Below are 25,484 nucleotides of genomic sequence, written 5' to 3' on the forward strand. Positions count from 1 at the left end.
TTCTCCCCAGTGTTGGTGTTTAGTGTTAGTTCTCCCCAGTGTTGGTGTTTAGTGTTAGTTCTCCCCAGTGTTGGTGTTTAGTGTTAGTTCTCCCCAGTGTTGGTGTTTAGTGTTAGTTCTCCCCAGTGTTGGTGTTTAGTGTTAGTTCTCCCCAGTGTTAGTTCTCCTCAGTGTTAGTTCTCCCCAGTGTTGGTGTTTAGTGTTAGTTCTCCCCAGTGTTGGTGTTTAGTGTTAGTTCTCCCCAGTGTTGGTGTTTAGTGTTAGTTCTCCCCAGTGTTGGTGTTTAGTGTTAGTTCTCCTCAGTGTTGGTGCAGCTGTAGGAGGAGTGGTTCAATGAATGATAGCCATGCACTGTAGAGTTAGAGAGGAGGATGATGAAGACAACAGGTGAGAGACGACACCAACTCAACAGAACGTCGGGTGTACCTTTCTACCACAACTGGCTGAAGCACCAATACAGCAAGGCCAGGATAAGGCTGATGAAAATGGCTTGGACAGGCTGCAATATGGATGGCTAAAGGAGGGAGGGATCAATCAGAGACAATAATCAAATAGAATAATAAATTGTTATAAACTCATCAAAACTAAATGAATAAATGGGAAAATAATCTAAATGAATAAATAAACAGAAAACTGAAGGGAGGGGCCAGTTGGACTCACTTCTAAAATCAACCCAAGAGGAGGACTGAGAGGGAAGGGGGGATAGGGCAGAAGGAGAGGAGGATAGGGCAGGAGGAGAGGAGGATAGGGCAGAAGGAGAGGAGGATAGGGCAGAAGGAGAGGAGGATAGGGCAGAAGGAGAGGAGGATAGGGCAGAAGGAGAGGAGGATAGGGCAGAAGGAGAGGAGGATAGGGCAGAAGGAGAGGAGCATAGGAGGATAGGGCAGGAGGAGAATAGGGCAGGAGGAGAGGAGGATAGGGCAGGAGGAGAGGAGGATAGGGCATAAGGAGAGGAGGATAGGGCAGGAGGAGGATAGGGCAGAAGGAGAGGAGGATAGGGCAGAAGGAGAGGAGGATAGGGCAGAAGGAGAGGAGGATAGGGCAGAAGGAGAGGAGGATAGGGCAGAAGGAGAGGAGGATAGGGCAGAAGGAGAGGAGGATAGGGCAGAAGGAGAGGAGGATAGGGCAGAAGGAGAGGAGGATAGGGCAGAAGGAGAGGAGGATAGGGCAGAAGGAGAGGAGGATAGGGCAGAAGGAGAGGAGTTTAGGGCAGAAGGAGAGGAGTTTAGGGCAGAAGGAGAGGAGGATAGGAAAGGAGGAGGAGGATAGGAAAGGAGGAGGGTAGGGCAGAAGGAGTAGGATAGGGCAGAAGGAGTAGGATAGGGCAGAAGGAGTAGGATAGGGCAGAAGGAGGAGGATAGGGCAGAAGGAGGAGGATAGGGCAGAAGGAGGAGGATAGGGCAGAAGGAGTAGGATAGGGCAGAAGGAGTAGGATAGGAGGATAGGGCAGAAGGAGGAGGATAGGGCAGAAGGAGGAGGATAGGGCAGAAGGAGGAGGATAGGGCAGAAGGAGGAGGATAGGGCAGAAGGAGGAGGATAGGAGGATAGGGCAGAAGGAGGAGGATAGGGCAGAAGGAGGATACATCACATCTAGAAGCTGAACACAGGTATAGATACATGTCACACCACATCTAGTAGTTGAACACAGGTATAGATACATTTCACACCACATCTAGAAGCTGAACACAGGTATAGATAAAGTTGAGGTCGGAAGTTTACATACACTTAGGTTGGAGTCATTAAAACTCGTTTTTCAACCACTCTGTGCCTCTTTGCTTGACATCACGGGAAAATCAAAAGAAATCAGCCACAAGTCCAGACCTCCACAAGTCTGGTTCATCCTTGGGAGCAATTTCCAAACACCTGAAGGTACCACGTTCATCTGTACAAACAATAGCATGCAAAGCCAGACTACGGTTTGCAACTGCACATGGGGACAAAGATCGTACTTTTTGGAGAAATGTCCTCTGGTCTGATGAAACAAGAATATAACTGTTTGTCCATAATGACCATTGTTATGTTTGGAGGAAAAAGGGGGAGTGCTTTCCAACCGTGAAGCACGAGGGTGGCAGCATCATGTTGTTGGGGTGCTTTGCTGCAGGAGGGACTGCTGCACTTCAAAAAATAGATGGCATCATGAGGCAGGAAAATTATGTGGATATATTGAAGCAACATCTCAAGACCTCAGTCAGGAAGTTAAAGCTTGGTCGCAAATTGGTCTTCCAAATGGACAATGACCCCAAGCATACTTCCGAAGTTTTGGCAAAATGGCTTAAGGACAACAAAGTCAAGGTATTGGAGTGGCCATCACAAAGCCCTGAACACAATCCTATAGAAAATGTGTGGGCAGAACTGAAAAAGCGTCTGCGAGCAAGGAGGCCTACAAACCTGACTCAGTTTTACCAGCTCTGTCAGGAGGAAATGGCCAAAATTCACCCAACTTATTGTGGGAAGCTTGTGGAAAGCTACCCGAAACGTTTGACCCAAGTTAAACAATTTAAAGGCAATGCTACCAAATACTAATTGGCTGTATGTAAACTTCTGACCTACTGGGAATGCGATGAAAGAAATCTGAAAGAAATTATTCTCTCTACTATTATTCTGACATTTCACATTCTTAAAATAAAGTGGTGATCCAAACTGACCTAAGACAGGGAATTTTTTACTAGGATTAAATGTCAGGAATTGTGAAAAACTGAGTTTAAATGTATTTGGCTAAAGTGTATGTATGTAAACTTCTGACTTCAACTGTACATGTCACACCACACCTAGAAGCTGAACACAACAACAGTAAGGGTATGGGACAAGGAGAAGGACAGTGTGGAGAGAGAGAGAGAGAGAGAGAGAGAGCGAGAGAGTGGGGTTTAACAAACACACGAGAACAAACTGCGTACAACGATTATGAAAGCAGATCACTCTCACCCGGGATTCAACCAGATCCCGCTGTGTCCACAACGCTACATTTTAAATGTCAGTTTCTGTTTGAGCCAGCAACGTTTACTGTGAAAATGGGCTCCACCAATGCAGGAAAATTGCCTTTAAAAATGGTGCATTGTCGACAAAACGTGATCAGATTGAATCCCAGTCTTGTTGATTTGGTGTCCCAGGACTGAGATTGATTTGGTGTCCCAGGACTGAGATTGATTTGGTGTCCCAGGACTGAGATTGATTTCATGTCCCAGGACTGAGATTGATTTCATGTCCCAGGACTGAGATTGATTTGGTGTCCCAGGACTGAGATTGATTTGGTGTCCCAGGACTGAGATTGATTTGGTGTCCCAGGACTGAGATTGATTTGGTGTCCCAGGACTGAGATTGATTTGGTGTCCCAGGACTGAGATTGATTTGGTGTCCCAGGACTGAGATTGATTTGGTGTCCCAGGACTGAGATTGATTTGGTGTCCCAGGACTGAGATTGATTTGGTGTCCCAGGACTGAGATTGATTTGGTGTCCCAGGACTGAGATTGATTTGGTGTCCCAGGACTGAGATTGATTTGGTGTCCCAGGACTGAGATTGATTTGGTGTCCCAGGACTGAGATTGATTTGGTGTCCCAGGACTGAGATTGATTTGGTGTCCCAGGACTGAGATTGATTTGGTGTCCCAGGACTGAGATTGATTTCATGTCCCAGGACTGAGATTGATTTGATGTCCCAGGACTGAGATTGATTTGGTGTCCCAGGACTGAGATTGATTTGATGTCCCAGGACTGAGATTGATTTGGTGTCCCAGGACTGAGATTGATTTCATGTCCCAGGACTGAGATTGATTTGATGTCCCAGGACTGAGATTGATTTGATGTCCCAGGACTGAGATTGATTTGGTGTCCCAGGACTGAGATTGATTTCATGTCCCAGGACTGAGATTGATTTGGTGTCCCAGGACTGTTGATTTGGTGTCCCAGGACTGAGATTGATTTGGTGTCCCAGGACTGTCCCCCAGGACTGAGATTGATTTGATGTCCCAGGACTGAGATTGATTTCATGTCCCAGGACTGAGATTGATTTGATGTCCCAGGACTGAGATTGATTTCATGTCCCAGGACTGAGATTGATTTCATGTCCCAGGACTGAGATTGATTTGATGTCCCAGGACTGAGATTGATTTCATGTCCCAGGACTGAGATTGATTTGGTGTCCCAGGACTGAGATTGATTTGGTGTCCCAGGACTGAGATTGATTTCATGTCCCAGGACTGAGATTGATTTGATGTCCCAGGACTGAGATTGATTTGGTGTCCCAGGACTGAGATTGATTTGGTGTCCCAGGACTGAGATTGATTTGGTGTCCCAGGACTGAGATTGATTTGATGTCCCAGGACTGAGATTGATTTGGTGTCCCAGGACTGAGATTGATTTCATGTCCCAGGACTGAGATTGATTTCATGTCCCAGGACTGAGATTGATTTCATGTCCCAGGACTGAGATTGATTTCATGTCCCAGGACTGAGATTGATTTCATGTCCCAGGACTGAGATTGATTTCATGTCCCAGGACATTTGTGTGTGTTTTTTGTTAATCAGGACAGAGGGGTTCTAGAAGCAGGAGCCAGGCCAGTAGTGAGTAAGAGCCAGACTGTATTGTGTTCCCCATCCTAAACACAGTAGGGTTGATGTGACATTTCTGACACAAGTCCTTCCACCAGGACTTTTTGTAAAGTAGCCCAAAGATAGAGGCTCAAAAAAAGAAGAACCCACAGTTACCCATCACGACAACTTCTGGACTTTGCGACCTAACAGAAATGACTTTTGAAGATAGAGCGGCCCAAAACTGTCTTCCATCCTTTTTTAAATACTCCCATGTCAGTCCCCAACACGGATTTGTTTTGTTCAAATATACATTTAACCTTTATTTAACTAGGCAAGTCAGTTAAGAACAAATTATTATTTACACTGACGACCTACTCCGGCCAAACCCGGGACGACTATGGGCCAATTGTGCGCCGCTCGCTATGAGACTCCCAATTACGGCCGGATGTGATACAGGCACTGTAGTGACACCTCATGCACTGAGATGCAGTGCCTTAGACCACTGAACCAGGGTCTGTAGTGACACCTCATGCACTGAGATGCAGTGCCTTAGACCACTGAACCAGGGTCTGTAGTGACACCTCATGCACTGAGATGCAGTGCCTTAGACCACTGAACCAGGGTCTGTAGTAATATAATAATAATAATATATGCCATTTAGCTGACGCTTTTATCCAAAGCGACTTACAGTCATGTGTGCATACATTCTACGTATGGGTGGTCCCGGGAATCGAACCCACTACCCTGGCGTTACAAGTGCCATGCTCTACCAACTGAGCCACAGAAGGACCCAGGACTGAGATTGATTTGGTGTCCCAGGACTGAGATTGATTTGGTGTCTCATGCACTGAGATGCAGTGCCTTAGACCACTGAACCAGGGTCTGTAGTGACACCTCATGCACTGAGATGCAGTGCCTTAGACCACTGCGCCACTCGGGAGCCCTGATGGATGTTGGCAGATCAAAAGTGGCTGAATATGTTCAACGTGCTGAGTGATGACTTCAGTCTCTTAAGAAATTACTTCTGAGCTAACTGACAATAGCAGGAATAAAACAGAACTACTGACAATTAGCAGGAATAAACAGAACCAGCAGACCATACAACTGTAATTCTAATAATTGGACTCACAGACATGGAAATTTGTGTGGGACTGTTGCTAACTTTCAGCTACTTCAAGGATATCTCTGGACTTTGCTCCGTTCATCTTTCCCTCGATCCTGACTAGTCTCCGAGTCCCTGGCACTGATCCCCACAGCATAATGCTGCCACCACCATGCTTCACCGTAGAGATGGTGCCAGGTTTCCTCCAGACATGATGCTGCCACCACCATGCTTCACCGTAGAGATAGTACCAGGTTTCCTCCAGACGTGATGCTGCCACCACCATGCTTCACCGTAGAGATAGTGCCAGGTTTCCTCCAGACGTGATGCTGCCACCACCATGCTTCACCGTAGAGATAGTGCCAGGTTTCCTCCAGACGTGATGCTGCCACCACCATGCTTCACCGTAGAGATAGTGCCAGGTTTCCTCCAGACGTAACACTTGGCATTCAGGCCAAAGAGTTCAATCTTGGCTTCATCAGGCCAGAGAATCTTATTTCTCAAGGTCATTGTCCTTTAGGTGCCCTTCGGCAAACTCCAAGCGGGCTGTCATGTGCCTTTTCCTGAGGAGTGGCTTCGGTCTGGCCACTCTACCATAAAGGCCTGACGGGCAGCCAGCTCTAGGAAGAGTCTTGGTGGTTCCAAACTTCTTCCATTTCAGAATGATGGAGGTCACTGTGTTCTTGGGGACATTCAATGCTGCAGAAATGTTTTGGTACCTTTCCCCAGATCTGTGCCTTCGACACAATCCTGTCTCTGAACATGCACCTGTCAACCATGGGACCTTATATAGACAGGTGTGTGCCTTTCCAAATCATGTCCAATCAATTGAATTTACCACAGGTGGACTCCAATCAAGTTGTAGAAACATCTCAACGTTGATCAATGGAAACAGGATGCACCTGAGCTCAATGTTGAGTCTCACAGCAAAAGGGTCTGAATACTTATGTAAATAAGGTATTTGTTTATTTATTTAGAATAAATTTGCACAAATGTATTCAAACCTGTTTTTCATTATGGGGTATTGCGTGTAGATTGAGGGGGAAAAATGTATTTAAGCAATTTTAGAATTAAGGCTGTAATGTAACAAAATGTAGAAAAAGTCAAAGGGTCTGAATAGTTTCTGAATGCGTTGTATTAAAGCTTGCAAACATTAGTAGTGAATTTCATACAAGTAACTTGAACGCCTCACTTAAGTTGCAGGAGTAACTCACTTGAAGAAGCTCCCGGTTTTTGCGTTTTTTTTTGTGCTACTTGGTAAACAAACACATGTGACTGACTCAAACAGGGCTCCCGAGTGGCGGTGTCACTGCAGTACCTGGTTCGAATCCAGGCCGAATCAACATCCGGCCGTGATTGGGAGTCCCATAGTGCGGAAGCACAATTGGCCCAGCGCCGTCCGGGTTTGGGGTCGGACCGTCATTGTAAATAAGAATTTGTTCTGAACTGACTTGCCTATGTAGTGTAGTAAATGAACCACACAGAGAGAGACAGAGAAAAGGTCTGGTGACTTCTGGACAGGAAATTAGGTCACTACTCACATTCTTGCCCTTGTCCTGCAGCAGTTTGAGGTTGAATTTACACTGTTCCAGCTCCTCGTTGATGGAGCGTTTCTCCTGCTCTGTCCTGTCGTAACGCTGCCGCAGGTCAGATAGCAAGGTCTGGGTGTCCTCATACTGGGGTTGGAGAGAGGGAGAAAGAGATTCAGGTGAGATTCATCTGGTACCAGGGATAGCTGCGTGGCTGGTACCAGGGATAGCTGCGTGGCTGGTACCAGGGATAGCTGCGTGGCTGGTACCAGGGATAGCTGCGTGGCTGGTACCAGGGATCGCTGCGTGGCTGGTACCAGGGATAGCTGCGTGGCTGGTACCAGGGATAGCTGCGTGGCTGGTACCTGGGATAGCTGCGTGGCTGGTACCTGGGATAGCTGCGTGGCTGGTACCAGGGATAGCTGCGTGGCTGGTACCAGGGATAGCTGCGTGGCTGGTACCAGGGATAGCTGCGTGGCTGGTACCAGGGATAGCTGCGTGGCTGGTACCAGGGATAGCTGCGTGGCTGGTACCAGGGATAGCTGCGTGGCTGGTACCAGGGATAGCTGCGTGGCTGGTACCTGGGATAGCTGCGTGGCTGGTACCAGGGATAGCTGCGTGGCTGGTACCAGGGATAGCTGTGTGGCTGGTACCTGGGATAGCTGTGTGGCTGGTACCAGGGATAGCTGTGTGGCTGGTACCAGGGATAGCTGTGTGGCTGGTACCAGGGATAGCTGTGTGGCTGGTACCAGGGATAGCTGTGTGGCTGGTACCAGGGATAGCTGTGTGGCTGGTACCTGGGATAGCTGTGTGGCTGGTACCAGGGATAGCTGCGTGGCTGGTACCTGGGATAGCTGTGTGGCTGGTACCTGGGATAGCTGTGTGGCTGGTACCTGGGATAGCTGTGTGGCTGGTACCTGGGATAGCTGTGTGGCTGGTACCTGGGATAGCTGTGTGGCTGGTACCTGGGATAGCTGTGTGGCTGGTACCTGGGATAGCTGTGTGGCTGGTACCTGGGATAGCTGTGTGGCTGGTACCTGGGTTAACTGTGTGTGTACTGTATCGTACCTCTCTCTGCAGGCTCTGTGTCCTGCTAGCAGCCTGGGTTAACTGTGTGTGTACTGTATCGTACCTCTCTCTGCAGGCTCTGTGTCCTGCTAGCAGCCTGGGTTAACTGTGTGTGTACTGTATCGTATCTCTCTCTGCAGGCTCTGTGTCCTGCTAGCAGCCTGGGTTAACTGTGTGTGTACTGTATCATATCTCTCTCTGCAGGCTCTGTGTCCTGCTAGCAGCCTGGGTTAACTGTGTGTGTACTGTATCATATCTCTCTCTGCAGGCTCTGTGTCCTGCTAGCAGCCTGGGTTAACTGTGTGTGTACTGTATCGTACCTCTCTCTGCAGGCTCTGTGTCCTGCTAGCAGCCTGGGTTAGCTGTGACTGCAGCTTGTTAGCGTCCAGGAGGTGTTGGTCCTGCAGTGAGCCCAGTCTACTCTGCATCTCTCCCTGGGACTTCTCCAGTAACTGAAGACTGCTGTTCAGACTTGCAGTCTGCTCCCTGGAACTGAGAAGAGGGAGGACAGGTGGTCAAGCACATGGATGGATAGTTAAGTAATAATAAGATTAGTCTGTTGTACTTCAGCTTGCGCTCAACATTTCAACTGCTCTCTCCCCCCTCCATCACTCTCCTTCCCTCCTCTCCATGCTGCCTCTGTCCCAAGTCAGCTCCTGCACACTGCCGCTGTTGAAGCCCTCACACCCACCCAGCTAATAAATAGCTGACAGGTTATCCACCCACACCGTACCAGGCTGGCACAACCCCCAATAGCACTACTCATCCACCCTCCGATAGCGCTGACTGTGATGAAGGATTTCAACATGAAGGAGTGTTGAGTGGCAGCAGAGACTTGGAGAATGACAGAGAGCAGAGGCAGCTAAAATCTGTTTGACTCTTTCCAGCATCTCTGCAGACAGGGCAGTAAGACCGACAACCAGGAGACCGACAACCAGGAGACCGACAACCAGGAGACCGACAACCAGGAGACCAACAACCAGGAGACCAACAACCAGGAGACCAACAACCAGGAGACCAACAACCAGGAGACCAACAACCAGGAGACCAACAACCAGTAGACCAACAACCAGTAGACCAACAACCAGTAGACCAACAACCAGTAGACCAACAACCAGGAGACCAACAACCAGGAGACCAACAACCAGGAGACCAACAACCAGGAGACCAACAACCAGGAGACCAACAACCAGTAGACCAACAACCAGTAGACCAACAACCAGGAGACCAACAACCAGTGAGACCAACAACCAGGAGACCAAACAACCCTGCTTCAGCTCAGACCAACAACCAGCTGCAGACCAACAACCAGTAGACCAACAACCAGGAGACCAACAACCAGGAGACTCAGACAACCAGGAGACCAACAACCAGCTGCAGACCAACAACCCTGCTGCAGCTCAGACCAAACAAACCCTGCTGCAGCTAGACCAACAACCAGTAGACCAAACAACCAGCTCAGAGACCCCCTGCTGAGCTGCAGCTCAGTGTGAGGAGGTCTGAAACGGTAACCCTGCTGCAGCTCAGTGTGAGGTCTGAAACAGTAACCCTGCTGCAGCTCAGAGGTCTGAAACAGTAACCCTGCTGCAGCTCAGAGGTCTGAAACGGTAACCCTGCTGCAGCTCAGAGGTCTGAAACGGTAACCCTGCTGCAGCTCAGAGGTCTGAAACGGTAACCCTGCTGCAGCTCAGTGTGAGGTCTGAAACGGTAACCCTGCTGCAGCTCAGAGGTCTGAAACGGTAACCCTGCTGCAGCTCAGAGGTCTGAAACGGTAACCCTGCTGCAGCTCAGAGGTCTGAAACGGTAACCCTGCTGCAGCTCAGTGTGAGGTCTGAAACAGTAACCCTGCTGCAGCTCAGAGGTCTGAAACGGTAACCCTGCTGCAGCTCAGTGTGAGGTCTGAAACAGTAACCCTGCTGCAGCTCAGAGGTCTGAAACGGTAACCCTGCTGCAGCTCAGTGTGAGGTCTGAAACAGTAACCCTGCTGCAGCTCAGTGTGAGGTCTGAAACAGTAACCCTGCTGCAGCTCAGAGGTCTGAAACGGTAACCCTGCTGCAGACAATCACCTGTGGAGGTCTGAAAGATGTAAAAATGTCCCTGCCATGTATAGGCAGCTCAGAGGTCAGTTAGAACGTGGATACCCCACCCTAGCTACAGGAAGAGACAGCTCAGTGTGAGGTCTGAAACAGTAACCCTGCTGCAGCCGGGCCTGCAGTAAGCCGGGTCTGCAGTAAGCCGGGTCTGCAGCAAACAAAACAAAAAGCAATACTTGGCAGACCATACCACTGTCACTTCTGGATGTCATTGCTCTGTGTAGTGACATATTTCCTGGTGTGGCGGCTAAGGTGTTCCGTTGACCATCAGCGATAACCCCCCCCCCCCTCCAATCTGCTGTGTCTGGACCCACCTGTCCAGGTCCGTCTCCAGTCCGTGTAGTCTGTTCACCAGGGTCGTCTTCTCAGAACGGAGACACTCACACTCCTGCTGCAGACTGGAACAGCCCTTCTGAAGACGCTCCAACTCTCCTACAGAAACAGATCATTATTATAGCAGCCCTTCTGAAGACGCTCCAACTCTCCTACAGAAACAGATCATTATTATAGCAGCCCTTCTGAAGACGCTCCAACTCTCCTACAGAAACAGATCATTATTATAGCAGTCCTTCTGAAGACGCTCCAACTCTCCTACAGAAACAGATCATTATTATAGCAGTCCTTCTGAAGACGCTCCAACTCTCCTACAGAAACAGATCATTATTATAGCAGTCCTTCTGAAGACGCTCCAACTCTCCTACAGAAACAGATCATTATTATAGCAGTCCTTCTGAAGACGCTCCAACTCTCCTACAGAAACAGATCATTATTATAGCAGTCCTTCTGAAGGCGCTCCAACTCTCCTACAGAAACAGATCATTATTATAGCAGTCCTTCTGAAGACGCTCCAACTCTCCTACAGAAACAGATCATTATTATAGCAGTCCTTCTGAAGACGCTCCAACTCTCCTACAGAAACAGATCATTATTATAGCAGTCCTTCTGAAGACGCTCCAACTCTCCTACAGAAACAGATCATTATTATAGCAGTCCTCTCTGAAGACGCTCCAACAACTCTCCTACAGAAACAGATCATTATTATAGCAGTCCTTCTGAAGACGCTCCAACTCTCCTACAGAAACAGATCATTATTATAGCAGTCCTTCTGAAGACGCTCCAACTCTCCTACAGAAACAGATCATTATTATAGCAGTCCTTCTGAAGACGCTCCAACTCTCCTACAGAAACAGATCATTATTATAGCAGTCCTTCTGAAGACGCTCCAACTCTCCTACAGAAACAGATCATTATTATAGCAGTCCTCTCCTACAGAAACAGATCATTATTATAGCAGTCCTTCTGAAGACGCTCCAACTCTCCTACAGAAACAGATCATTATTATAGCAGCCCTTCTGAAGACGCTCCAACTCTCCTACAGAAACAGATCATTATTATAGCAGCCCTTCTGAAGACGCTCCAACTCTCCTACAGAAACAGATCATTATTATAGCAGTCCTTCTGAAGACGCTCCAACTCTCCTACAGAAACAGACCATTATTATAGCAGTCCTTCTGAAGGCGCTCCAACTCTCCTACAGAAACAGATCATTATTATAGCAGTCCTTCTGAAGGCGCTCCAACTCTCCTACAGAAACAGACCATTATTATAGCAGTCCTTCTGAAGACGCTCCAACTCTCCTACAGAAACAGATCATTATTATAGCAGTCCTTCTCTGAAACAGATCATTATTATAGCAGTCCTCCAACTCTCCTACAGAAACAGATCATTATCCTATCTCCTACAGAAACAGTCCAGTCCTTCTGAAGACGCTCCAACTCTCCTACAGAAACAGATCATTATTATAGCAGTCCTTCTGAAGACGCTCCAACTCTCCTACAGAAACAGATCATTATTATAGCAGTCCTTCTGAAGACGCTCCAACTCTCCTACAGAAACAGATCATTATTATAGCAGTCCTTCTGAAGGCGCTCCAACTCTCCTACAGAAACAGATTATTATAGCAGTCCTTCTGATCCAACTCTCCTATATTATTATAGCAGTCCTTCTGAAGACGCTCCAACTCTCCTACAGAAACAGATCATTATTATAGCAGTCCTTCTGAAGGCGCTCCAACCATCCTACAGAAACAGATCATTATTATAGCAGTCCTTCTGAAGACGCTCCAACTCTCCTACAGAAACAGATCATTATTATAGCAGTCCTTCTGAAGACGCTCCAACTCTCCTACAGAAACAGACCATTATTATAGCAGTCCTTCTGAATTCAAAACACTGGCAACTTTTATGCTGCAAGGATGTGATCACAAAGTACAACAACAACAACAACAAATATGTGTATTTTGGCTAGGGTATAGAGAGGTCAGTTTCAATTCAATATGATGGAGGATAATGTCTTCCTGTTTGGCCCTGTCCGGGGTGTCCTCGGATGGGGCCACAGTGTCTCTGACCCTCCTGTCTCAGCCTCCAGTATTTATGCGTCGGGGGCTAGGGTCAGGGTCAGTTTGTTATGCTGGAGTCTTCTCCTGTCCTATTCGGTGTCCTGTGTGAATCTAAGTGTCTCTCCTTCTCTCTTTCTTTCTCTCTCTCGGAGGACCTGAGCCCTAGGACCATGCCCCAGGACTACCTGACATGATGACTCCTTGCTGTCCCCAGTCCACCTGGCCATGCTGCTGCTGTTTCAACTGTTCTGCCTTATTATTATTGGACCATGCTGGTCATTTATGAACATTTGAACATCTTGGCCTTGTTCTGTTATAATCTCCACCCGGCACAGCCAGAAGAGGACTGTAGCCTGGTTCCTCTCTAGGTTTCTTCCTAGGTTTTGGCCTTTCTAGGGAGTTTTTTTCTAGCCACCGTGCTTCTACACCTGCATTGCTTGCTGTTTGGGGTTTTAGGCTGGGTTTCTGTACAGCACTTTGAGATATCAGCTGATGTACGAAGGGCTATATAAATAAATTTGATTTTTTATTTTTTTTGATAATGTAAGGAATTGATCAGGAACACCCATCAGGTTCTGCTGTTAGAAAGGTTAGGGGTTAGCATAGTATCGTACCTTGTAGCTCGAGGGCTCTCTGCAGGTGCAGGCTCTGCTGTTGGAAAGGTTAGGGGTTAGCATAGTATCGTACCTTGTAGCTCGAGGGCTCTCTGCTGGTGCAGGCTCTGCTGTTGGAAGGTGGCCTGCAGGGAGTTGATCTCCTGTTCGTATTTCGACGCAGCCTGACGCCACTTCTCCAGCTCGGCCGTGACACCTCCCAGGTCCCTCTGCAGGGCGGCGATGTCTCGCTCCCTCTCGGCCGTGGCGGCCTCCATGGCGTGGTGGAGAACTAGCACCTCCTCCTGAGCAGAGTACAGCTCCTCCTGTGTGCTGCTGATGCTGCTCTCTCTCTGCTCCTTCAGCTCCTCCATGTCTACCGCTAGCTTCCCCAACTGACCTGGAAACAGATGGTAGATACTTTCATTTACAATATCTCTCCCTCAACTGACCTGGAAACAGATGGTATATACTTTCATTTACAATATCTCTCCCTCAACTGACCTGGAAACAGATGGTATATACTTTCATTTACAATATCTCTCCCTCAACTGACCTGGAAACAGATGGTATATACTTTCATTTACAATATCTCTCCCTCAACTGACCTGGAAACAGATGGTATATACTTTCATTTACAATATCTCTCCCTCAACTGACCTGGAAACAGATGGTATATACTTTCATTTACAATATATAATATACAATATCTCTCCCCCAACTGACCTGGAAACCGATGGTATATACTTTCATTTACACACAGTGGAGAAGGACTCAGACAGTGGAGAGAAGGACTCCTCAACTGACCTGGAAACAGATGGTATATACTTTCATTTACAATATCTCTAGATAGGACCAGTCAACTGACCTGGAAACAGATGGTATATAGGACTTTCATTTACAATATATAATATACAATATCTAGATAGGACTCCCCAACTGACACACAGTGGAAACAGATGGTATATACTTTCATTTACAATATATAATATACAATATCTCTCCTCAACTGACCTGGAAACAATCGTAATGTAAACAACAATAATATATACACACAGGGACTGATCAGACGTGGAGTAGATAGGACACACAGTGGAGAAGGACTAGATAGGACAGACAGTGGAGAAGGACTAGATAGGACAGACAGTGGAGAAGGACTAGATAGGACAGACAGTGGAGAAGGACTAGATAGGACAGACAGTGGAGAAGGACTAGATAGGACAGACAGTGGAGAAGGACTAGATAGGACAGACAGTGGAGAAGGACTAGTTAGGACACACAGTGGAGAAGGACTAGATAGGACACACAGTGGAGAAGGACTAGATAGGACACACAGTGGAGAAGGACTAGATAGGACAGACAGTGGAGAAGGACTAGATAGGACAGACAGTGGAGAAGGACTAGATAGGACAGACAGTGGAGAAGGACTAGATAGGACAGACAGTGGAGAAGGACTAGATAGGACACACAGTGGAGAAGGACTAGTTAGGACACAGTGGAGAAGGACAGTGGACACACAGTGGAGAGGACTAGATAGGACACACAGTGGAGAAGGACTAGATAGGACACACAGTGGAGAAGGACTAGATAGGACACACAGTGGAGAAGGACAAGATAGGACAGACAGTGGAGAAGGACTAGATAGGACAGACAGTGGAGAAGGACTAGATAGGACACACAGTGGAGAAGGACTAGATAGGACACACAGTGGAGAAGGACTAGATAGGACAGACAGTGGAGAAGGACTAGATAGGACACACAGTGGAGATGGAGAAGGACTAGGACTAGATAGGACAGACAGTGGAGAAGGACTAGATAGGACACACAGTGGAGAAGGACTAGATAGGACAGACAGTGGAGAAGGACTAGATAGGACACACAGTGGAGAAGGACTAGATAGGACACAGTGGAGAAGGACTAGATAGGACACACAGTGGAAAGGACTAGATAGGACAGACAGTGGAGAAGGACTAGTTAGGACACACAGTGGAGAAGGACTAGATAGGACACACAGTGGAGAAGGACTAGTTAGGACACACAGTGGAGAAGGACTAGATAGGACACACAGTGGAGAAGGACTAGATAGGACACACAGTGGAGAAGGACTAGACACACAGTAGGACACACAGTGGAGAAGGACTAGATAGGACACACAGTGGAGAAGGACTAGATAGGACACACAGTGGAGAAGGACTAGATAGGACAGACAGTGGAGAAGGACTAGATAGGACAGACAGTGGAGAAGGACTAGATAGGACACAGTGGAGAAGGACTAGATAGGACACACAGTGGAGAAGGACTAGATAGGACACACAGTGGAGAAGGACTAGATAGGACAGACAGTGGAGAAGGACTAGATAGGACACACAGTGGAGAAGGACTAGATAGGACAGACAGTGGAGAAGGACTAGATAGGACAGACAGTGGAGAAGGACTAGATAGGACACACAGTGGAGAAGGACTAGATAGGACACACAGTGGAGAAGGTTGCCATACACAAGCTTGCTGGTTTGATTCCCACCCCAAAGCAGAGCTGCCCTAATAACTATATGGAATAAGGCAAACTCAGAGCTGCCCTAATAACTATATGGAATAAGGCAAACTCAGAGCTGCCCTAATAACTATATGGAATAAGGCAAACTCAGAGCTGCCCTAATAACTATATGGAATAAGGCAAACTCAGAGCTGCCCTAATAACTATATGGAATAAGGCAAACTCAGAGCTGCCCTAATAACTATATGGAATAAGGCAAACTCAGAGCTGCCCTAATAACTATATGGAATGAGGGAAAACTCAGAGCTGCCTAGATAATAACTATATAATAAGGCAACTGGAGAAGGACTAGATTGGAGAGATAACTAGATGTGGAGAAGGACTAATAACTGGAGAAGGACTATGGAATAAGGAAAACTAGAGCTGGAGAAGGACTAATAGGACACACAGTGGAGAAGGACATGGAATAAGGAAAACAATGTAATGTATGGTATAGTAATGTAAGGTACAGTAATGTATAGTAATGTAAGGTAATGCAATGTTCGGTACAGTAATGTAATGTATGGTATTGTATGGTATAGCATTGCATGGTATTATATGGTATAGTAATGTATGGTATAGTAATGTAATGTATGGTATAGTAATGTAAGGTATAGCAAAGTAAGGTACAGTAATGTAATGTATGGTATAGTAATGTATGGTATAGTAATGTATGGTATAGCAATGTAATGAAAGGTATTGTAATGTATGGTATAGTAATGTAAGGTATGTAAGGTATTGTAATGTATGGTATAGTAATGTAATGTATGTAAGGTATTGTAATGTATGGTATACTAATGTAAGGTATAGTAATGTATGGTATAGTAATGTATGGTATAGCAATGTAATGTATGTAAGGTATTGTAATGTATGGTATAGTAATGTAAGGTATAGTAATGTATGGTATAGCAATGTAATGAAAGGTATTGTAATGTATGGTATAGTAATGTAAGGTATATAAGGTATTGTAATGTATGGTATAGTAATGTAATGTATGTAAGGTATTGTAATGTATGGTATACTAATGTAATGTATGGACAACAGTGGAAGGTATAGTAATGTATGGTATAGTAATGTATGGTATAGTAATGTATGGTATAGCAATAATGTATGTAATAGTAATGTATGGTAATAGTAATGTAATGTATGGTATAGTAATGTAATTATATGGTATAGTAATGTATGGTAATAGCAATGTTTGGTATAGTAATGTAAAACTGTATAGTAATGTAATGTAATCTGTATGTAAGGTATAGTAATGTGAGTAATGTAATGTAATGTATGGTATAGTAATGTATGTATAGTAATGTAATGTAATATAATGTATGGTATAGTAATGTTAATGTATGGTATAGTAATGTAAATGGTATGGTATAGTAATGTTAATGTATGGTATAGTAATGTAAGGTATAGTAATGTAATGTATGGTATAGTAATGTATGGTATAGTAATGTATGGTATAGTAATGTATGGTATAGTAATGTAATGGTATAATGTAAGGTATAATGTAATGGTATAGTAATGTAAGGGTATAGCAATGTAATGATATAGTAATGTATGTAATGTAATGTATGGTATAGTAATGTAATGTATAGCAATGTAATGTAATGTAATGTATAGTAATGTAATGTATAGTAATGTATCTGGATGTAAGGTATAGCAATGTAATGTATGTAAGGTATTGTAATGTATGGTAGAGTAATGTATAGTAATGTAAGGTATAGTAATGTTAATGTATGGTATAGTAATGTAAGGTATGGCATAGCAATGTAATGTATGGTAATGTAATGTATGGTTTTATCTAATGTATGGTATAGTAATATAATGTATGTTAATGTAAAGTAATATAAGGTAAGGTATAGTAATGTAAGGTATAGTAATGTTAATGTATGGTATAGTAATATAATGTATGTTAATGTAAAGTAATATAAGGTAAGGTATAGTAATGTAATGTATGGTAATAATGTAATGTAATGGTTTGGTATGTAATGTATGGTATAGTAATATAATGTATGTTAATGTAAAGTAATATAAGGTAAGGTATAGTAATGTAAGGTATAGTAATGTTAATGTATGGTATAGTAATATAATGTATGTTAATGTAAAGTAATATAAGGTAAGGTATAGTAATGTTAATGTATGGTAATGTAATGTAAGGTATGGCATAGCAATGTAATGTATGGTATAGCAATGTAATGTATGGTAATGTAATGTATGGTTTTATCTAATGTATGGTATAGTAATGTATGGTATAGTAATGTATGGTATAGTAATGTATGGTAGAGTAATGTATGGTAGAGTAATGTATGGTAGAGTAATGTATGGTATAGTAATGTATGGTATAGTAATGTATGGTAGAGTAATGTATGGTAGAGTAATGTATGGTAGAGTAATGTATGGTAGAGTAATGTATGGTAGAGTAATGTACGGTATAGTAATGTATGGTTTAATGTAATGTATGGTATAGTAATGGATTGTAATGTTTGGTATAGTAATGTATGGTAATGTAATATAAGGTAAGGTATAGTAATATAATGTATGGTATAGTAATGTAATGTGTGGTTTAATGTAATGTACGGTATAGTAATGTATGCTATAGTAATGTATAGTACTGGTACTATATGGTATAGTAATGGGTGGTATATTATTGTAATGTATGGTACAGTAATGTATGGCATCGTAATGTAAAGTATGGTATTGCAATGTATAGTAATGTGTGGTATAGTATTGTAATGTATGGTATTGTAATGCGCGGTATAGTAATGTATGGTATAGTAATGTATGGCATAGTAATGTAAAATATGGTATAGTATTGTGATGCATAGTAATGTATGGCATGGTAATAAAAGGTATAGTAAGGTAAGATATACTAATGTAATGTATGGTACAGTAATGCATAGTATGGTATAGTAATATAAAGTATGATATAGTAATGTAATGTAAAGTATGGTAGGATAATGCAATGCATGGTATAGTAATGTAGATATGTACTGTATTGATCTAAATCAGTCCCTGATGTCTAAAGTGGCAGAGTTATTCAACTCTGACCTTACGAGGTCCGGAGCCTGCTGGTTTTCTGTTCTACCTGATAATGAATTGCACCCACCTGATGTCCAGAGTCTAAATCAGTCCCTGATTAGAGGGGAATCACCCACCTGATGTCCAAAGTCTAAATCAGTCCCTGATTAGAGGGGAATCACCCACCTGATGTCTAAAGTCTAAATCAGTCCCTGATTAGAGGGGAATCACCCACCTGATGTCCAAAGTCTAAATCAGTCCCTGATTAGAGGGGAATCACCCACCTGATGTCTAAAGTCTAAATCAGGCCCTGATTAGAGGGGAATCATCCACCTGATGTCTAAAGTCTAAATCAGGCCCTGATTAGAGGGGAATCACCCACCTGATGTCTAAAGTCTAAATCAGTCCCTGATTAGAGGGGAATCACCCACCTGATGTCCAAAGTCTAAATCAGTACCTGATTAGAGGGGAATCACACACCTGATGTCTAAAGTCTAAATCAGGCCCTGATTAGAGGGGAATCACCCACCTGATGTCTAAAGTCTAAACCAGTCCCTGATTAGAGGGGAATCACCCACCTGATGTCCAGAGTCTAAATCAGTCCCTGATTAGAGGGGAATCACCCACCTGATGTCTAAAGTCTAAATCAGGCCCTGATTAGAGGGGAATCACCCACCTGATGTCTAAAGTCTAAATCAGTCCCTGATTAGAGGGGAATCACCCACCTGATGTCCAAAGTCTAAATCAGTCCCTGATTAGAGGGGAATCACCCACCTGATGTCTAAAGTCTAAATCAGTCCCTGATTAGAGGGGAATCACCCACCTGATGTCTAAAGTCTAAATCAGTCCCTGATTAGAGGGAATCACCCACCTGGTGTCCAAAGTCTAAATCAGTCCCTGATTAGAGGGGAATCACCCACCTGGTGTCCCAGGTCTAAATCAGACCCTGATTAGAGGGAATCACCCACCTGATGTCCAAAGTCTAAATCAGTCCCTGATTAGATGGGAATCACCACCTGATGTCCAAAGTCTAAATACAATGTCCCTGATTAGGGGGAATCACCCACCTGATGTACAAAGTCTAAATCAGTCCCTGATTACTCTGGGAATCACCACCTGATGTACAGAGTCTAAATCAGTCCCTGATTATACTCTGAGGGGAATCACCCACCTGATGTACCAGAGTCTAAACTCTGTAGTCCCTGATTACTCTGTAGGGAATCACCCACCTGGTGTCCCAGGTCTAAATCAGGCCCTGATTACTCTGTAGGGGAATCACTATACCTGATGTCCAAAGTCTAAACCAGTCCCTGATTAGTAGGTAATCACCCACCTGATGTACTAAAGTCTAAATCAGGCCCTGATTAGACTCTGGGTAATCACCCACCTGATGTCCAAAGTCTAAATCAGTACCTGATTAGAGGGGAATCACACACCTGATGTCTAAAGTCTAAATCAGGCCCTGATTAGAGGGGAATCACCCACCTGATGTCTAAAGTCTAAATTAGTCCCTAAATTAGTACTATACTCTAATGTACTGGTCTGTATTATACTCATTCTGTAGGTACAATACTCTACTTTACCGACCTGTATTATACTCTGTAGGTACTGATGTGTACTATACTCTGTAGGTACTGATGTGTACTATACTCTAATGTACTGATGTGTACTACACTCTAATGTACTGATCTGTACTACACTCTAATGTACTGATCTGTACTACACTCTAATGTACTGATCTGTACTACACTCTGTATGTACTGATGTGTACTACACTCTAATGTACTAATCTGTACTACACTCTGTGTACTGATCTGTACTACACTCTGTGTACTAATCTGTACCACTCTAATGTACTAATCTGTACTACACTCATGTATTAATGTGTACTCACTTTGTAGGTACTGATCTGTACTATAATCTAATGTACTAATGTGTACTACACTCTGTATACTAATCTGTACTACACTCTAATGTACTGATCTAATGTACTACACTCTAATGTACTGATCTGTACTACACTCATGTATTATACTACACTTTGTAGGTACTGATCTGTACTATAATCTAATGTACTGATCTGTACTACACTCTGTATATACTGATGTGTACTATACTCTAATGTACTGATGTGTACTACACTCTAATGTACTGATCTGTACTACACTCTAATGTACTGATCTGTACTACACTCTAATGTACTGATCTGTACTACACTCTAATGTACTGATCTGTACTACACTCTAATGTACTGATCTGTACTACACTCTAATGTACTGATCTGTACTACACTCTAATGTACTGATCTGTACTACACTCTAATGTACTGATCTGTACTACACTCATGTATTATACTCACTCTGTAGGTACTGATCTGTACTATAATCTAATGTACTGATCTGTACTACACTCTAATGTACTGATCTGTACTACACTAATGTACTGATCTGTACTACACTAATGTACTGATCTGTACTACACTAATGTACTGATCTGTACTACACTCATGTATTATACTCACTCTGTAGGTACTGATCTGTACTATAATCTAATGTACTGATCTGTACTACACTAATGTACTGATCTGTACTACACTAATGTACTGATCTGTACTACACTAATTTATTATACTCCCTCTGTAGGTACTGATCTGTACTATACTCTAATGTACTATACTCACTCTATAGGTACTGATCTGTACTATACTCCCTCTGTAGGTACTGATCTGTACTATACTCTAATGTACTATACTCCCTCTGTAGGTACTGATCTGTACTATACTCCCTCTGTAGGTACTGATCCGTACTATACTCCCTATAGGTACTGATACTATACTCCTCTATAGGTACTGATCTGTACTATACTCCCTCTATAGGTACTGATCCGTACTATACTCTAATGTACTATACTCCCTCTATAGGTACTTATCTGTACTATACTCCCTCTGTAGGTGCTGATCCGTACTATACTCTAATGTACTATACTCACTCTGTAGGTACTGATCTGTACTATACTCCCTCTATAGGTACTTATCTGTACTATACTCCCTCTGTAGGTACTGATCTGTACTATACTCTAATGTACTATACTCACTCTGTAGGTACTGATCTGTACTATACTCTAATGTACTATACTCCCTCTGTAGGTACTGATCCGTACTATACTCTAATGTACTATACTCCCTCTGTAGGTACTGATCTGTACTATACTCCCTCTGTAGGTACTGATCTGTACTATACTCCCTCTGTAGGTACTGATCTGTACTATACTCTAATGTACTATACTCACTCTGTAGGTACTGATCCGTACTATACTCTAATGTACTATACTCCCTCTGTAGGTACTGATCTGTACTATACTCTAATGTACTATACTCACTCTGTAGGTACTGATCTGTACTATACTCCCTCTGTAGGTACTGATCCGTACTATACTCTAATGTACTATACTCACTCTGTAGGTGCTGATCCGTACTATACTCTAATGTACTATACTCACTCTGTAGGTACTGATCTGTACTATACTCTAATGTACTATACTCACTCTGTAGGTACTGATCCGTACTATACTCTAATGTACTATACTCCCTCTATAGGTACTGATCCGTACTATACTCACTCTGTAGGTACTGGATCTGCTTGGCTGACTCCTCAGTCTGCTGCCTGTTACTCCTCCTCTCCTCCTCCAGTAAGGCCTGAAGCTCCAGACACTTCTGCTTGCCCGTGTTGGCCAAGTCCTGGGCCTCCAGCAGCTCTCTGTGGAGGTGGTTAATCACCTGCTCTGTGTCCCCGGGCTCCAGGTTGGCGCGACTGAGTTCATCTGAAGAGAGGAGTGGACAGAGGGGACAGTTAGACAGGGACACATAGTGGACAACACAGAGTAAGACACCAACCCAGACTCCAGGTTGGCCCGATGGAGCTCGTCTGGAGAGAGGACAAGGTAGTTAGACATAGGGACAGACTGGGACACACTCTACAATCTTAAGGTGAATGTACTTCATTTCAAGACGCTGAATGGTTCCATAAAAATAAAAAAATCAGCCCTGTGGGCGGCTGGGGGGGGTCCGTGCTACGCCACCGCTTATAACTACAAGGAAACTAAGAGGTGTCAAATAAAATGATATCCAGCTCAGGAGTCCAGCTATACATTTGGTTTGTGTTTGTGTTGCAAAAATCACCCAAAATGACCAACCTAAAGCTAAATGCTTCAGTAAGAGGTCAATGTCCGTGTCTGTAATTTTTGGTTTATCATCCCAGCAACCCCCCCCCTAGACTAAAGATGAAATTACAGAACACTCACATCTCCCACAAGCAGCGGACTAACACACTGAGTAATGGAGTCCAGGCCGGTTTGAAAATCAACAGCAGACTATTGAACTTACACGTTCTAATGATGTAACTAAACTGACAAAGTGACGATGAGGGAATGGATCTGGTAGCCAAGTTAACCACCAAATACCTCAGTCACTAATCACTACCAGACGACAGTCCTAGTCTGCGGCCCCAATGGGACCCCCCTCCCCTATATATAGTGCACTACTTTTGACCAGGGCCAATAGTGCTCTGGGCAACACGCAGTGCACTACATAGGGGAACGGAGTGCCATTTGGGACAGACCCTACTAATGCAGTCAGCCCTGGAAGGGGAGACGGTCCCCATTTGAACGATGTTGCACGTGGTCCCATATAGTTTAGGGATCACTGAAAGAAGAAGTGTTGTTTCTACAGTAGCACAACAGACAGCGTGAGAGTATTTCAGAAGTTATTGTGTTGAACTCTGAACCTGTAACCCCCCACCTAGCCCTAACCGATCAGGCCCCCCCACCTAGCCCTAACCGCATCAGGCCCCCCACCTAGCCCTAACCGCATCAGGCCCCCCCCTACCTAGCCCTAACCGCATCAGCCCCCCCACCTAGCCCTAACCGCATCAGAGTCCCCCCCCACCTAGCCCTAACCGCATCAGCTCCCCCCCTAGCCCTAACCGCACCAGGCCCCCCCACCTAGCCCTAACCGCATCAGGCCCCACCCCACCTAGCCCTAACCGCACCAGGCCCCCCCACCTAGCCCTAACCGCACCAGGCCCCCCACCTAGCCCTAACCGCATCAGGCCCCACCCCACCTAGCCCTAACCGCACCACCCCCCCCACCTAGCCCTAACCGCATCAGGTCCCACCCCACCTAGCCCTAACCGCACCAGGCCCCCCACCTAGCCCTAACCGCACCAGGCCCCCCCCCACCTAGCCCTAACCGCATCAGGTCCCCCCACCTAGCCCTAACCGCATCAGGCCCCCCCCACCTAGCCCTAACCGCACCAGGCCCCCCACCTAGCCCTAACCGCATCAGGCCCCCCACCTAGCCCTAACCGCATCAGCCCCCCACCTAGCCCTAACCGCATCAGCCCCCCACCTAGCCCTAACCGCATCAGCCACCCCCCACCTAGCCCTAACCGCATCAGCCCCCCAGCCCTAACCGCATCAGCCCCCCCCTAGCCCTAACCGCATCAGCCCACCCCCCACCTAGCCCTAACCGCATCAGGTTGCCCCCCCTAGCCCTAATTGCGTCAGAGTCCACCCCCCAGTTCTAACCGCGTCAGAGTCCACCCCCCACCTAGCCGTATCAGGGCCCACCCCCCTAGTTCTAACCGCATCAGGGTTGCCCCCCCCTACTAGACCAGGACTCTGTCTGGCGTAATGACTGCTGAAGGGTTGTCCCCCCCCTAGCTTCAGACCAGGACTCTGTCTGGCGTAATGACTGCTGAAGGGTTGCCCCCCTACTTGAGACCAGGACTCTGTCTGGCGTAATGACTGCTGAAGGGCATGCCCCCCCCCTACTTCAGACCAGGACCCTGTCTGGCCTAATGACTGCTGAAGGGTTGCCCCCCCCCTACTTCAGACCAGGACCCTGTCTGGCATAATGACTGCTGAAGGGTTGCCCCCCCCTACTTCAGACCAGGACCCTGTCTGGCGTAATGACTGCTGAAGGGTTGCCCCCCCCTACTTCAGACCAGGACCCTGTCTGGCATAATGACTGCTGAAGGGTTGCCCCCCCCTACTTCAGACCAGGACTCTGGCGTAATGACTGCTGAAGGGTTGCCCCCCTACTTCAGACCAGGACCCTGTCTGGCGTAATGACTGCTGAAGGGTTGCCCCCCCCTACTTCAGACCAGGACCCTGTCTGGCGTAATGACTGCTGAAGGGTTGCCCCCCCCTACTTCAGACCAGGACCCTGTCTGGCGTAATGACTGCTGAAGGGTTGCCCCCCCTACTTCAGACCAGGACCCTGTCTGGCGTAATGACTGCTGAAGGGTTGCCCCCCTACTTCAGACCAGGACCCTGTCTGGCGTAATGACTGCTGAAGGGTTGTGTTTGATGTGGTTGAGAGTCTTGGAGTGTGAAGGTCCTTTGGGGATGATGTGGTCTGGGGGCAGGGAGGACCACAAGCCAACCATCTCACATCACAGATCACAACACCAGATGTTTAACACTGATGTCATGACGCTGTTAATATCCGCTGATCTCTCCGTTAAAACCAGTAAATGGCGAAGGCGCTGACGTCATCCCCGTGAACTCCCGATGGCGCACCAAGCCCGGGGAACTTTTTTGAATTTGAAGGGTGCCATATTGCT

At 45.6% G+C, this 25,484-nt stretch overlaps 1 protein-coding gene and 1 long non-coding RNA gene across 23 annotated transcripts in view; one reads left to right on the forward strand and one right to left on the reverse strand.

Moving 5' to 3' along the window:
• slmapa (sarcolemma associated protein a) overlaps nt 1-25,484 on the reverse strand; it is a 156,400-nt gene that overhangs the window by 4,026 nt on the left and 126,890 nt on the right. For 18 of the 19 annotated variants that reach the window (XM_052474418.1, XM_052474405.1, XM_052474402.1 and 15 more), the window contains 5 exons: nt 22,480-22,680; nt 13,405-13,710; nt 10,634-10,751; nt 8,547-8,718; nt 7,171-7,305 (listed from right to left, as the gene is read on the reverse strand). In XM_052474418.1, the coding sequence (XP_052330378.1) occupies nt 7,171-7,305; nt 8,547-8,718; nt 10,634-10,751; nt 13,405-13,710; nt 22,480-22,680 (932 nt within the window). Of the gene's footprint in view, nt 1-426; nt 515-7,170; nt 7,306-8,546; nt 8,719-10,633; nt 10,752-13,404; nt 13,711-22,479; nt 22,681-25,484 lie in introns of all 19 variants that reach the window. The other variant, XM_052474401.1, reaches the window with a different exon arrangement.
• On the forward strand, nt 21,498-22,440 carry LOC127910495 (uncharacterized). Of its 4 annotated transcripts, none has more exons than XR_008075076.1 (4): nt 21,498-21,653; nt 21,812-21,856; nt 21,917-22,081; nt 22,322-22,440. It is a non-coding gene; the product is annotated as an uncharacterized LOC127910495 (long non-coding RNA). The 4 variants fall into 4 exon arrangements; XR_008075075.1 differs by lacking the exon at nt 22,322-22,440 and having other exon boundaries at nt 21,917-21,961; nt 22,007-22,035; XR_008075077.1 differs by lacking the exons at nt 21,498-21,653; nt 21,812-21,856; nt 22,322-22,440 and adding exons at nt 22,157-22,246; nt 22,277-22,305 and having other exon boundaries at nt 21,956-22,006; nt 22,052-22,081.

The sequence above is a fragment of the Oncorhynchus keta genome, chromosome 21, assembly GCF_023373465.1.
Source record: "Oncorhynchus keta strain PuntledgeMale-10-30-2019 chromosome 21, Oket_V2, whole genome shotgun sequence".
NCBI classification, from domain to species: Eukaryota; Metazoa; Chordata; class Actinopteri; order Salmoniformes; family Salmonidae; genus Oncorhynchus; species Oncorhynchus keta.